Source organism: Indicator indicator, chromosome 5 (genome assembly GCF_027791375.1).
Source record: "Indicator indicator isolate 239-I01 chromosome 5, UM_Iind_1.1, whole genome shotgun sequence".
NCBI classification, from domain to species: Eukaryota; Metazoa; Chordata; class Aves; order Piciformes; family Indicatoridae; genus Indicator; species Indicator indicator.
This window is the reverse complement of record NC_072014.1, coordinates 4351941-4365441: the sequence shown is the minus strand read 5'-3', so window position 1 is coordinate 4365441 and position 13501 is coordinate 4351941. Positions and strand designations below refer to the sequence as shown.

General features: G+C 41.5%; 1 protein-coding gene across 2 annotated transcripts in view; it reads right to left on the bottom strand.

Annotated features, from left to right (window-relative positions):
- Nucleotides 1-794: 794 nt before the first annotated feature.
- The window catches only part of GULP1 (GULP PTB domain containing engulfment adaptor 1), a 134107-nt gene continuing 121400 nt past the window's right edge, over nucleotides 795-13501 (bottom strand). Inside the window, exons 11-13 of one of the 2 annotated variants that reach the window (XM_054380942.1) lie at nucleotides 11001-11095; nucleotides 9083-9093; nucleotides 1000-1058 (exon numbers count right to left, since the gene is read on the bottom strand). In XM_054380942.1, the coding sequence (XP_054236917.1) occupies nucleotides 1037-1058; nucleotides 9083-9093; nucleotides 11001-11095 (128 nt within the window). In that variant the 3' untranslated portion in view covers nucleotides 1000-1036. Of the gene's footprint in view, nucleotides 1059-9082; nucleotides 9094-11000; nucleotides 11096-13501 lie in introns of both variants that reach the window. The other variant, XM_054380943.1, reaches the window with a different exon arrangement.

The following is a 13501-nucleotide window of genomic DNA, read 5'->3' as shown; positions in this document are numbered from 1 at the left end:
GTAAGACACAGAACATTAAAGCAGGCAGCGAAAAAAAAACAGGAGTCTGACTGTAAACACTCAGGTGCTGAAAGTAACTTACAGAGTTGAGCCCAGTAAACAGAGCGCTGCTTACACACACACAGTGATTCAAATTCCTAAGTAAATTCAAGTTCCTAATCTTTTAAAGTCATGGTTATCATGTCATGAATACCAAATTACATACTTTGCAGTTCAGCTCTAACATCTCAAAACAAAGGGCAGTTACTGAGTCCATTCTGCAATTCAGCAGATGTCCTATGCTCTTTAAAGCCTAATTAGCAGATCACAATTTGTTAGCTTCCAAAACGTGAATTCAAGACCTAAAGATCTGCTGGATTCATAAACTAATAATGTATATACAGTATAGTAATCACATATAGTAATGGAAATCAATTCCATGGCATCCAAATTTACCTTTAAAGCATATTCAGGGTCAGTATTTTCTGCTTTTTCACCCAGATGTGAACTTTTTTTTTGTAGTAGATATGAACCATTTTACTGTGTGAATATTAAATAAGGGCTTAAAAAGCAAAAGTTCCAAATGCTGCCAGGTAAAGTATTCTGTAGGAATCATGCTTGCACATCTGCAAACAGAGAGAGGTATGCAAGATGAGCTTTCTGAAGGACTTCTCCAGGCTAAGAGTCTTACAGTGTAGTAAACTCAGGGCAAAATGTGACAGAAAAAACACAACGGTGTAATTTAATTCATATTTCATAAACAAATACAACTTTTCTTTCTTTTTTTTTTTTTTTTTACATTTGTACAGGGTAAGTGTGGAACTAAGTTGGATTTTTACAGAAGCAGACCTCACAAGAGTTTACATGTTGGGAAAAAAAAAGGCAATTTTTGGCACGTGGATACCTGTGAATACATGGTCAGGACTGAAAAACAAAACAAAACCAAGCAACCAACTCAAACCAACCAAATAACACTGTGTAGGAATTTCACATTTAGTTTCTTGGCATCAGCACCTGCTGTCTAGTGGGTCAAGACAAAATACTGTGCCTTCAAGAGTTAATCCCATTTTGAACCCCTCCTGCAATGAAACAAGACACAATTAATAACAAGGTAAAGTAATTCCTGGAGGATCAGACTCTCTAAGAAAAGAACATCTAGATGTGAACTTCCATCTTTAGGCAGATAAACCGTAAGGGTCCTTCAGAGTGAATTTGTGGACATTTATGTCAGTTGGACAGCTGATTTTTAGTAAGTCTTAGTGGTTCAGTTGAAAAGGGATGTGTCACACACAATAAAAACAATGCAATATTGTATATAAACTGAAGAAACCAAGACAGAAGAGAAGTATTGAATATTCATACAAATAGATTGATAGAAAAAAACTGACAAGCTTGACTTGCACACTGTGTTGCTCTGGAGTAATATTTAGCACCATTTACAAGCAGGAAGGATGAGGGCTAGGTGAGCAAAGAGTTTACTATATTAACACTTTAAAGATGGAGGTAAATTATGGTCATTTTTACTAGTACCGAGGGTCTGCCACATTCAGTAATCCCTTCTCTTGAAAGAACTGAAAGTGCATTGACTTTGACAGGTGTTATGCTTTGCAGCCTGCTGCCAGCAGAGCTTCACTAAGAAGCCAAATCAAATCATACTCCCTCTACTGCAAATGATCAAACTGCACTTTAAAGACACGTAGCTCAGTGAAACAAAATACACTGAGCCTGTAGAAAGCAGAAATAATTTCTTTACATTTTCAACCAAAATTCCTCTTTTTAACTCACATTGTTTTGACGCAGAAACACAAAAAAGGTTATGAGCTAAAAGCTACCATCCCCTCTATTGAAATCACAGTATCACAGCACGTTAAAGGTTGGAAGGGACCTCCAGAGATCACAGAGTCCAAACCCCCTGGCCAAAGCAGGATCACCCAGGGAACTCCACACAGGAATGCATCCAGGTAGGTTTTGAAAGTCTCCAGAGACTGAGACTCCATAACCCCCCTGGGCAGCCTGTTCCAGTGCTCTGTCACCCTTACTGTAAAGAAGTTTCTCCTCATGAAATGCGTTCCACAAGTATCTGTGTTTGGTTTGCAAACTGCACTTATCTTGCACACCAGTTCCAAAATAACAGCAGCACTTTTAATATAGGCAAAGTGCTCTTCTTTTCACTTCTCTTCTTGCTTTGAAAGAAACTGAATAATTGCGGCTTGACTTTCAGAGAAAAGCTACCTCTGAATCAAGGAAATTTTGCTCTGCTAGGTGAGGGCACTGTAAAGCTATCACAAACATCATGAGAAAAACAACTCCAGTGGCAGCTGTCAGAATGTTCAGTTCAATGTTGTCTGAACATACAATTTACTTAGAGAATGCTGATCACCTGCTATAGGATCAATAACGTGCTGTCAGGAAGCAAACACCCTGTGAACAAAAGACACCTTTCTGTAAAGCAGTTTGACTCAGGGTTGGGCACAAACTCAAGCCTTTTCTAATGAGACATGGCAGTAGCTCAAGAGCAGACCTTCTGGTTTTAGAAAATAAACCCCAAGTCAAACCAGACTAATTGCAAACAAATTTAAACCACAGGCTCAGATTTCTAAAGTGTCTGAACGTTTAATAACCTCACCAGCTACTGCCATCAGAGGAGTAATGCTGAGAAACAAAACAAACCCTCTGGCAACAGTTACTAAATGATCTGAGATTTTCCAAGTAAAAGTTGCAATTTTCCTAAAGGCATATCCAAGCTACAAGATGATGAGCCAGTAGCTGCACTGTGTTGTAAGCTTACTCCAGTCTGCCCCACCTGGGTGACATGGTGATGCCCAAGCTCACTGGGGTGTCTGATTCAGGGTTTTAATCTGTGTTTTTCAAAGGGCTAGCAGAAAGAGCATTCAATGCAAAAGGTGTTCCAAGCAAACAGTACCTGCAGTCCCAAGTCAAACACATCCTGTTATGAACAGGCATTGTTCATTTACCCACAGGATACTACTAATTGATGTAACTGCAGTTACAGGAGAACTGCTCACATAGAAGGAGAATGCAGAGTTAGTCCTACAGCCATCCTGTTCAATTGCAAAGTTACAGTGTGTCTGAAATCTTTTGGAAGTATTTAAAGGCCATATTCAGTTTGGAGGAGATAAAAGGAATAGTTTGTGCTTCACCCTGAGGATGCTTGATACAACTGCAATAGTAGAAGAGCCACAGCAACTGGTTTAACAAGGACAACCAGCCTCATTCCTAGCAATCCAGGAAACCCTTCACCAAACCCTCATCTCCTTCAGGGCCAGCATCCTCTTATCTTTCTTCCAAACGTTTAAGCCCTGTTTGTTGGTCTTTCTTTGCAGCTGCACTTCCCATGCTCTTTCCCTGGCTAGCCAAGAGCAAATCAGATCGTGTATTTTGGAAGTGCACACATCTTTTATGTTGATCATGTGGGAGAGGGCTCCGTTTTTGTTTCATTCCTTTCATGCTGGTATTTTGTCACTTGTCACTTCACTTGTGTTTATTATGACATCACTTGGAACTAACTTTCCTGAAGGAGAATGATCTCTTTCACCTTTCCTTCTGCAGCTTCACTCCAGATCACAGAATTGTTAGGGTTGGAAGGGACCTCAAGGATCACCTGCCATGGGCAGGGACACCTCACACTACATCAGGTTGCTCAGAGCCACATCCAGCCTGGTTGCAAAAACCTCCAGGGATGAGGCTTCTACCACTTCCCTGGGCAACCTGTGCCAGTGTCTCACATTCCTCATGGTGAAGAACTTCTTCCTAACATCCAATCTGAATCTACCCATTTCTAGTTTTTCTCCATTTCCCCTAGTCCTATCACTACCTGACACCCTAACAAGTCCCTCCCCAGCTTTCTTGTAGGCCCCCTTCAGGTACTAGAAGGCCACAACAAGGTTTCCTCAGAGCCCTCTCTTCTCCAGATTGAATAACCCCCAACTCTTTCAGTCTGTATTGCTTTCCCTCCCCATTTATTCCTCTTCCTCTTCAAAGCTGTAATAATTTACATTTAAAACAGTCACATTTTCACCTATTTGCAATGTGATCTGTGTTAACCCATTAAAAGAATCCTGCATTCTATGTATCATAGCTACTCTAAAAGCCTTTTACCTTCATTAGCATAACATCTGTTCTAAAAGAAAACAGTGATGTGCTTGCCAGGTGCTGTTTTCAGTTGTGGACTGGAGAATCACAGAATCACAGTGTGGTTTGGGTTGGAAGACATCTTCAAAGATCATCTACTCCAACCCCCATGCAGTTAGTAGGGATATATGCAGCTAGAGCCCCAACAACCTGACCTGGAATAGTTCCACGGATGGGGCATCTCCCACCTCTCAGAGCACCACCCCCAGAGTCAAGAACCTCTTCCCTCTCTCCATTTTTAAATCTCCCTCCTCTAGTCTCAAACCATCATCCCTTGTCCTGTCAACACAGGACCCGCTCTAAAAAAATCTACTGCAGGCAGTAAAGGAAGTAAAACCTCCTGCCACAGTGGCAGGAACTGCAGTGTTAGCATCTGCCTAACTAAAACTGGCCTCATGTACCTGGCTGTCTATAGCAGGGACTCAGCATGTCAAAGTTCACCCCTTAAATCACACAAACCCCATCATCACCAAGTGTCCAGATACTTCAGTTAAAAGTAGGTTCAACCTTCCATGTCAATCACAGGGTCACTAAAAGCCCAACAACACAAAGAGGAAACCATGACACTCTAGACAACCATCTGGGCATTTTAAAAGAGTACAAAAAATGTTTTAAAAATACTGATTTTTTTTTTTCCCTCATGACTTTTTAATTGGAGGACAAGAGGTGAGCAGCTGTATAAATCAAGGAAAGCTCTATCTCCTCAGACAATACTCCTATTAAATTAAATGCAACCCTCAAAAAGGAAAAAAAAAAATCAGAACATCCTTGTCCAGCAAACTCTCTGGCAAGGTGACTGTAATCCAATTTCTCAAGATCAGGAAAATTCGGATCTCCCACAGCCATCTCCTTTCCTAATCTCTCACATGTGACAAAACAACTCCAAATTCTTAAATAGCTTTTGGAATCTCCAAAACTATACTTTGGCAAACATGGGGCAATTGTTGTAGACAAGCAAGCTGTGGGAAGACAAGGCTTGAAGAGAAGATTTTCCTCTATATCCAGACACAGTTGAACTGTGATTAACGCAGACAACAGGATTAGCATCCTCTGCTCTAGATCTGACAGCAATGCAGAACACTGGGAGCTTTATGTCTGCCTCCAGGAACACAGATTCTCCATACACCTGAACTGCACACACCCCTCAATCCTTTTGGTTCCAACTTATCCTTGTGGCTCCTATTTATCCTTATGGCTCCTACTTGAAGCTGCTGTATGATTATTGTAGCATCCATCACACAGCACATTCCTACTATCCTGCCCACTCCAAACCCCAGTACTCACAGCTGTAATAATAATGAAGTCACTTGGAGTGACTGAGCAGATTGTAAATTATGATTTGCTTTTGTCTTTTCCTAGCAAACTCCATTAGTGAGTTAGGCAGAATATTTCTGTTTTATTTTTAGAAGGCACATGTAGTCAGCACTTGGCACACACAGCATACTATATATATATATATATATATAAAAATTCCATCAATAATTTTAAAATACAGCATTTTAAATATTTTTTTTGCCTTGTGAAATTCAGACATTTTAGCTTCTTAGCTCTTAGCATCACATGCTGCTGTTCATTAGAAAACAGGTGTGCTATGGCTCCCTGCACTTGAAAAGCTCATCATGTGGTCAGGAAATCTCACAATCTTCTGCTTTTCAGAGAATGCAGAAGAGGGCCAACCCCTGGAACTGGGCAGGAGTGGGATCAGAAAAGTCTATGAAGTACCTACACAGTGCCATGTGTTAACGGGATGAGCTTCATCCAGGTCAAGTGCCAGGTCCTGCACTTGGATCACAACAACCCCAAGTAATGCTACAGGCTTGGGGCAGTGTGGCTGGAAAGCTGTCTGGCAGAAAGGGACCTGGGGGTTCTAATGCACAAGCAACTGAATAGGAGCCAGCAGTGTGCCCAGCTGGCCAAGAAAGCCAAAGGCATCCTGGCTTGGATTAGAAATGTGTCCAGCAGGAGCAGGCAGGGGATTGTCCTCTTGTACTCAGCACTGGTGAGGCCACACCTTGAGTATTGTGTCCAGGTTTGGACACTTCAATACAAGAGAGATGTGGAGGTGCTGGAGCCAGTGCAGAGCGAGGCACAGAAGCTGGGGAAGGGCCTGGAGAACAAATCTGATGAAGACTGACTGAGGGAGCTGGGGGTGTTAAGTTTGAAAAAGAGAAGGCTGAGGGGAGACCTCATTGCTCTCTACAGCTACCTGAAAGGACATTGTAGAGAGGTCAGTGCTGGTCTCTTCTCACAGGTAATAAGTGATAGAACAAGAGGGAATGGCCTCAAGCTGTGACTGGGTAAGTTTAGACTGGACATTAGGAAGAATTTTTCCCAGCAAGAGCGGTCAGGCATTGGAATGAGCTGCCCAGGGAGGTGGTTGAGTCACCAACCCTGGATTTGTCTAAAGGTCATTTGGATGTGGTGCTTAGGGATACGGTTTAGGGGTGAGCCTTGTAGAGTAGAGTTCTGGGTTGGACTTGGTGATGCTGAGGGTCTTTTCCAACCTGAATGTTTCTGTGATTCTGTGCTTTCTGTGTTCATATCCTTCACGATGACAGCCTCAAATATGTTTTCACTTTCAAGGTGATTTAACACAAGGACTGAACATCTCAATTACCCAAAAAAAAAAGAATGGCATTGTATTAAGGGATATGACTGGTCTCTGGAAGAGGGCAGCAAAGCTGCTTTTCACTAGAGAAAGTAATCCCTCTTCTAAAACTCCTTTTGTGTGTATGATAGTAAGACCTGAACTAGCCTGGTTAAAATCCAGTAAAAGACAAAGAACTTCCATTTTATTGAATGATAAATTCGCCAAAGTCAACCTTACGACTCTGAGGTTACCTCATTGCTTCACAGTGACTTCACTCAGTAAGTTAGCACAAAGCCAATGAGCCACTGACAAATTTACACACCTCTGAGAAGATAATTTAGAGGGCTAAGCATAACTTCTTTCAAATGGAAACATGACAAGGCTGCTGACTGCTTCAGGGCACACAGGGAGAATGGTTTGCAGCTCCTGGAAGCTTTATGATATTAACTACCTTGAGATTTTAATAAAGTATAGCAGCTGTTGCTGGTATGATTCATGATCTGCTGCAAGATTTCTGGGAAAATAAGACACATTCATTTTACTAATGTCTGGATACAGTGAAAATAGAGGATGAAAATATGTTTCAGCATAAAGGCTGGGAGGGGGTGAAATAAGGAAGTTGGACAGTCATCAGAGAGAGGCCTGAGCTGTAAATGTCACATCTCAGCACATGTTTGAGTTTTGAGCTCTCCAAATAGATCATCAGAGATTGGACTGAGACGTGGAACAGAAAGAGCTTAAGTGTGAAATTTGGATCCTCACTAAAGTTTAAATACAAAAATGTTCTCCCCAGGGGTCAGGAGGCTTTATCTGATCTTATTAAGTTCAGAAGACTAGGTGCAAAGGACAAGCACCCACTGCTTCAGAGTGTATACTGCATCGACCCTTCTGCTGGGCTGTGCTCTCCTTGCCCTCTTTCCCTGCACACCAGCTTCCAGTGCACATACAGAGGCCAAGACAGCTTTTCTGTTGACTGTGGTGTGTTGGTTGAATCACCTGACAGAGCCCGACACCAGAGAGGGGATGAGAGCCTGCACTGAGCTGCTCCAACCAGGCTGCGGCTGCCTGGCACCGAGACAGTTTGCTTGCCACCTTAGGTGTAAGCTAAGCTGATTAAAACCTTCTCAGAACAAGTTTGTAGGTTGAACTATTAGATGTGTTCCTAAACGGCTCACCTTTGTGTATTAACACATATTTAATGGAATAAATATTTGCTGGAACTCAGCTGCACTTCCACAATGTGAAGGTGACAGATTCCTTCACTTGGCATTCCAGAGAAGAAGTGTATACTTCTACGTTTCTTAACATTACATCTCCTATGCTTTTACCTTTTGCAGCATCAATTTCACCTTCCTGTGTAGCTAACAACTGTTGACTTGAGCACAGCTGTCTTCTGCTCTTTGCAAAAGCTTATATAATTATTTCCAAATAAAAACATGTAATGTGATTGCACTGACACAAAAATCTAGGTGTCAAAGCTTTTGCTTTAAACCATTTCACTAATGAAAAGTCAATAATGAAAATCAGAAGTTTCACTGGAACATAATAGAAACCAAACAGCAATGAAAATCATAGAATCATAGAATTGTCAGGGTTGGAAGGGACCTCAAGGATTATCAAGTTCCAACCCCCCTGTCATGGACAGGGACACCTCACACTACAGCAGGTTGCTCAGAGCCACTTCCAGGCTGGCTGCAAAAACTTCCAGGAATGAGGCTTCTACTACCTTCATGGGCAACCTGTTCCAGTGTCTCACCACCCTCATGGGGAAGAACTTCTTCCTAGCATCCAATCTGAATCTACCCATTTCTAGTTTTTCTCCATTCCCCTTAGTTCTATCACTACCCAACACCCTAAAAAGTCCCTCCCCAGCTTTCTTGTAGCCCTCTTCAGATACTGGAAGGCCACAATAAGATCTCTTTGGAGCCTTCTCTTCTCCAGACTGAACAATCCCAACTCTCTCAGTCTGTCTCCATAGAGGAGGGGGGCTCCAGCCCTCTGCTCATCCTCATGGCCCTTCTCTGGACACAGTCCAGCACCTCCAGATCCTTCTTGTAATAGAGGCTCCAGAACTGGAGGTGGGGTCTCACCAGAGTGGAGCAGAGGGGGAGAGGCTTAGTGTTAGCAGCTGATAAGGCAGACTAAAGACCACTAAAATCAGCTGTCCATACCTTACAAATTGTAGGGCTCTATAAATTAAAATGGATTTGGACTTACACAGTTGGCTATATAAAACAGAAACACTACAATTTTATACAAATGTACACATATATACAGCAAACTAAAAGACACCAGACATGACCACATGCACACTTCAAGGTAAATGCTTTAAACACCATGATTAAAATAAGAGATACCAACCATCGCTGACGCTGGGCACGCAGGGAAGCAAGAGAAGATAAAAGAGACATTAGGGAAAAAAAAAAAATGTTTCGATCTGCATTCTGCACCAACCACCAAGTGAAATAACTGCAGGTGGCTTTTGCTTTGGCCAAAGTTAGAAGAACACTTCTTTTTCACACCTTGTTAGCTTTCCTCTTGTTCTAAACCGGTTTACAGAGGAGCAAGCTTTGTGCCCACATAAAGAACCACTAATTATCTTCAGTTGAAACGTCAGAGCATGCTAAGGCTGCTATGGTAGACTCTCTTATTGTGAGGCTAGTTTATATGATATGTCAGGCTCTCTAATTGTGAGGCTACTTTACAAAGCACAGCAAAAAAGCTGGGAAAAAACACAACCTGTATCTGCAGGGAGGAATACTGGACTGATGCAATCCTCTTTGCAATAGGACATCAAGGTTAGGGGATTTGTTGTTGTTTTTAATCTGTTATTTTAGGTCAGCAATACAAACAATGATACTAATTTTTCATTCCATGACTTCAAAAACCTTTGATAAAGATTTCTGCTGTTCCATTCCCTGATGTTTGATGAGGCAATAGCACCTTGCAGCCTTAAATGCTAACGATTAAAAGCTTTGTCCAAACATGACCTATAGTAAGGACCCTTGATGTGTGACATTTACTTATTTTCACACCAGCCACAGGTGTCACAGTAGGCTTTTTCCTAAAGCAGTCCATAGACAATGGAAACATCAATGTGAGGTGCTAAAAAGTTTTGGGGTTTGTCTAAAGGGCTTGGTAATAACATCACAGCACTCACAAAACACAAATATTTTTACTGGCATTGCAAAGAAGCCAGTTTTGGCTTTTAGCTGCTATCTGGAATGATATGAGCCAGGGCAGAGGTAAGCAAGAGTTTACATATCTTACTTCACAATGAGTGGAGTTTGCCAGTCCTAATCTGACACAGGAAGCAAAATTTTACAACAAATGGGAATTAAAAGATTTTACTCAGGAAAATTAACCAGCATTTAAACCTTATTTTGAATTGTTTCTGCTGCTCTCCAAGCTGAAAAGAGGGATTGAAGGGGCTCAGGAGGTAGCTCTCTTACACTTTGTGGGCTCATGAGATACAAGAGGGCTGGAAGTCCTGGGAGCACTTTCTGCTGAGGAGCCAGGATCCTACAAACTCAAGTTCCCAGTACTTTCAGCCTTCCTTTTTGCTGGCAGGCTGCTGAAAATATAAACAGATAAGCAGTCTGGAGAGGAGCTAGCAGTTTGGAAAAGTCTAGCTAATGAAAGTGATTTATTCCAAAACTTGAAGGCTTTCTCCTAGAACTGCTTCAAAACTGGGTCAGTAACTGAATAGATACTGTGGAGTGTTTGAGAATCCTTTCTGCTAAAACCACATCAGTTTGGATTCTTGAATCAATTCAATTGTTCAGAGTGCAAGAGTCAGGGCAGTTTTAAAGGCAGGCAACAAAAAAAATACTGTGATTCTTTAAGCATCTACATTGCCTAAGCCAATGCTATGAAAAACCAGACTGATGGCACTGAGGGAAAGATGGGGCACACTGGGATGGAGGTGATTGCTGGAACTGAAAAGAAACAAGATCAGCTTGTCTGTAGGGCTCTCTTCTCAGGTCTCTCTTTCAGCTTACTCAGTCCCTTCCCAGGCAGAAGCAGCAGTATCTATTTCCATTACACTGCTGAGAAAACCTACCTGAGTGGAGGAGTCCCTGTTTACACTATGTAAGGATCTTCCAGCAAAATCAAACTCCCGCTCCAAGACCATGACATACACTTACAAGAGGAATCACCAGAAATATTTTGTTTTTCTATGTATTTGTGCATGCATTTCCCAAATACCTTACACATGCATTTCAAGAACAAGTCATAGAGCCACAAACAGCTGCCCAAGCGTTAGCTTAGTAGTTACCTGCATCTCATCTAGTTTGGACTGAATGTCTGGAGGGAAATCTCCTGCTCCGCAGCTAAAAGGGTCAAAAGGTTCTGCTCCAAAAAGGTCTCTCTCTGCAACAACAGAAAAATTAGTCACTAACAGAAAAGGTACAGGCTATGGCAACAGTGCTTTGAAAAAGTCAGCTCATGTCTCGTTACAAGCAGAGAAGAGCACCTGCAGATATGCAACTGAGTAAGCTCCAAATCGAAAGTCGGGGCTTGATTAGGTTAATTAGTTTGTTTTTCCAAGAATGCTTCTGGTTTCTGCTTAAGCCTCTACTTAGCTTTCATGTGTACTGATACTTTCTAGAGGAATTTGAGGGCTCCAGTAAGAGGTTGTTGCACTTTGAAGAGGGCATCTCCTAGTGAAGTGTGTTCTGGAATCGATGTGTATAAAGAGTCTCACAAATGAGGAGGGAACACCTGGACATCTGTTGTCACATTTTGTCTCAGCATTGTATCAGAAACAGCTTCTTGCAAACCAACCAGTCCTCAGGACCCCTGTCTGTTAAGGATATCCTTCTAAGGACATACAACTACTCTTCCTCATGGAAGGCAAGGCATTCATTTGATAAGAGTTCCTCCAACACACAGCTGGGAGTAACTACAACTAATTGTCAGGGTTTAAAACTCTTGGGTAAGAGCAAGTCAAGAAAGAAAGAATGAAAAAGGCACAGGACCATGAAAAGCCACTTACTTTCCCTCTGTACCATAAAGCGTCTCACTTTTTAACTGTAGTAGGCTTTCCAATGGTCAGAGGTTTTTTTGTTTGAGATCCTTTCTCCTAATTTTCTGGGATGTTCAGAAAGAAATCTGGTAAGCATCCTACCTACCTTAGAAGAATGTTAGCTTAAGAGCATGAGAGTAAAAGGGGCCATGAGGATCTTTGGAAGTTTAAGCACAACATTTTACCCTTAACATCCAAGATATTGAGGCTAACAACTGACTACTTGACACAAAATCCACCTTACAGTGTTATCAGTTGTGTTATCAATACTGAAGCACATGCATAGAGCTAAATCAAGGTCTTGACTTCGACATCCTTGGAGTCAGAATTTTAGATTTGTACTTGTCTAGGCTCTTCAACATCTACATGTGCAAGTCAGTCTCCAGGGGTTTGACCTGATTGATTAGGTGTTATCAGGCTGCATAACAGGCATTCAAAATAATTAGCAGCTACCAGCATTCACTCCCATGACAAAGCACAGAAACAAGCAGGAACTTGGATTCATCACCTGTTTTTAAAAGTGTGGCTTAAACAGCTACAAACTTTCACATGGGACCAGGAGATGGCCCAGACCAGAGAGCTTTATTCCAAAAGCTCCCTTGAGCCAAGGGAAAAAAAAAATCTAAACTAGTTTTTCCTGGCAGAAGCAGACCACCTGCATGCAAAAGAGACTTTAACTAGGACAATATAATGTAAAAATTAGGATCTACCTCGTTCCTTCCCTCTTTCACAGCCAGAATGGGTCTGCTCCAATATAACACAGTGTCCTTGCATGCCCTGATGCTCCTACCAAGTAACTTTCAGATGTGCATCAGTTTTGACCTTCAGTCTAACTTCTCCTGGGCAAAATGTGATTGTGCTTTATGCTCCTAAGTCTATTTGTTCATTATGTAGGTCCATTATTGCTAATGTTTTTTTTAAATTTCCTTCTCCATAGATTCTTTTTTTTAGCCTTAAAAGGAGCTGACAGTTTTCTGTGTGGTCAAACAGCTAAAAGCAGCCAGTTTCAACATCAAGCCTTAGCAAACATTCAAGGAATGTATTTAGGAAAAAGCAGTAAGGCACAAAGCTCTTGCATTTCTCAGTACTGAAATGTGACTTCTCACTGGTTTTGAGAGCAAGCATTTTGTCCACTGTTATGGATAGTACCGTGTTCATGCCCTATTAGTAGGCTTTTACTAATGACAGCACTTCTGAGCTCAGCAGGAAAATGGTAGAAGCTTTAACTCCTTGAGCATCAGCTGCTTTCAGGTGAAAGATCACTTTATGTTTTGTTATTGAAGGCAGACTTTAAAACTAATCATTGTAACTTACTCTAAGTAACTGAGCCAAATAAACCCTGCACAGAATCAAATTCAAAATAAAGGAGTACTTCCTAGCTGAGTTTCTATGAAAAATCATTATTTGGGGAACTACAATATAACTTACAAACCATTTCAGTAAACACCTGAAAATGTCCACAGTACAACTGCTTTTCTGCCCTTAAAATGTGTGTCTTGTAGAAGAGATTACATTGCAAAGAGTCAGGGAAGGAGAGAGTTCCATGAAAGATTTTCCATAGCATCATCAGTGTTTCACTTTTGAACAGAAGCTGAAGAACCTGTGAAATGGGATGGATACTAAAATGTAGTCACTGCAGAGCTGCACGGGATCTCCATAAGCTCATCTGCAAGTGCTTGCTCAAGTGTTCTCAGGGAGGCTCCTCTTTAGCAGGGAAGAGATAAATCAGTCTTTTTTTTTTTTTTTTTAAT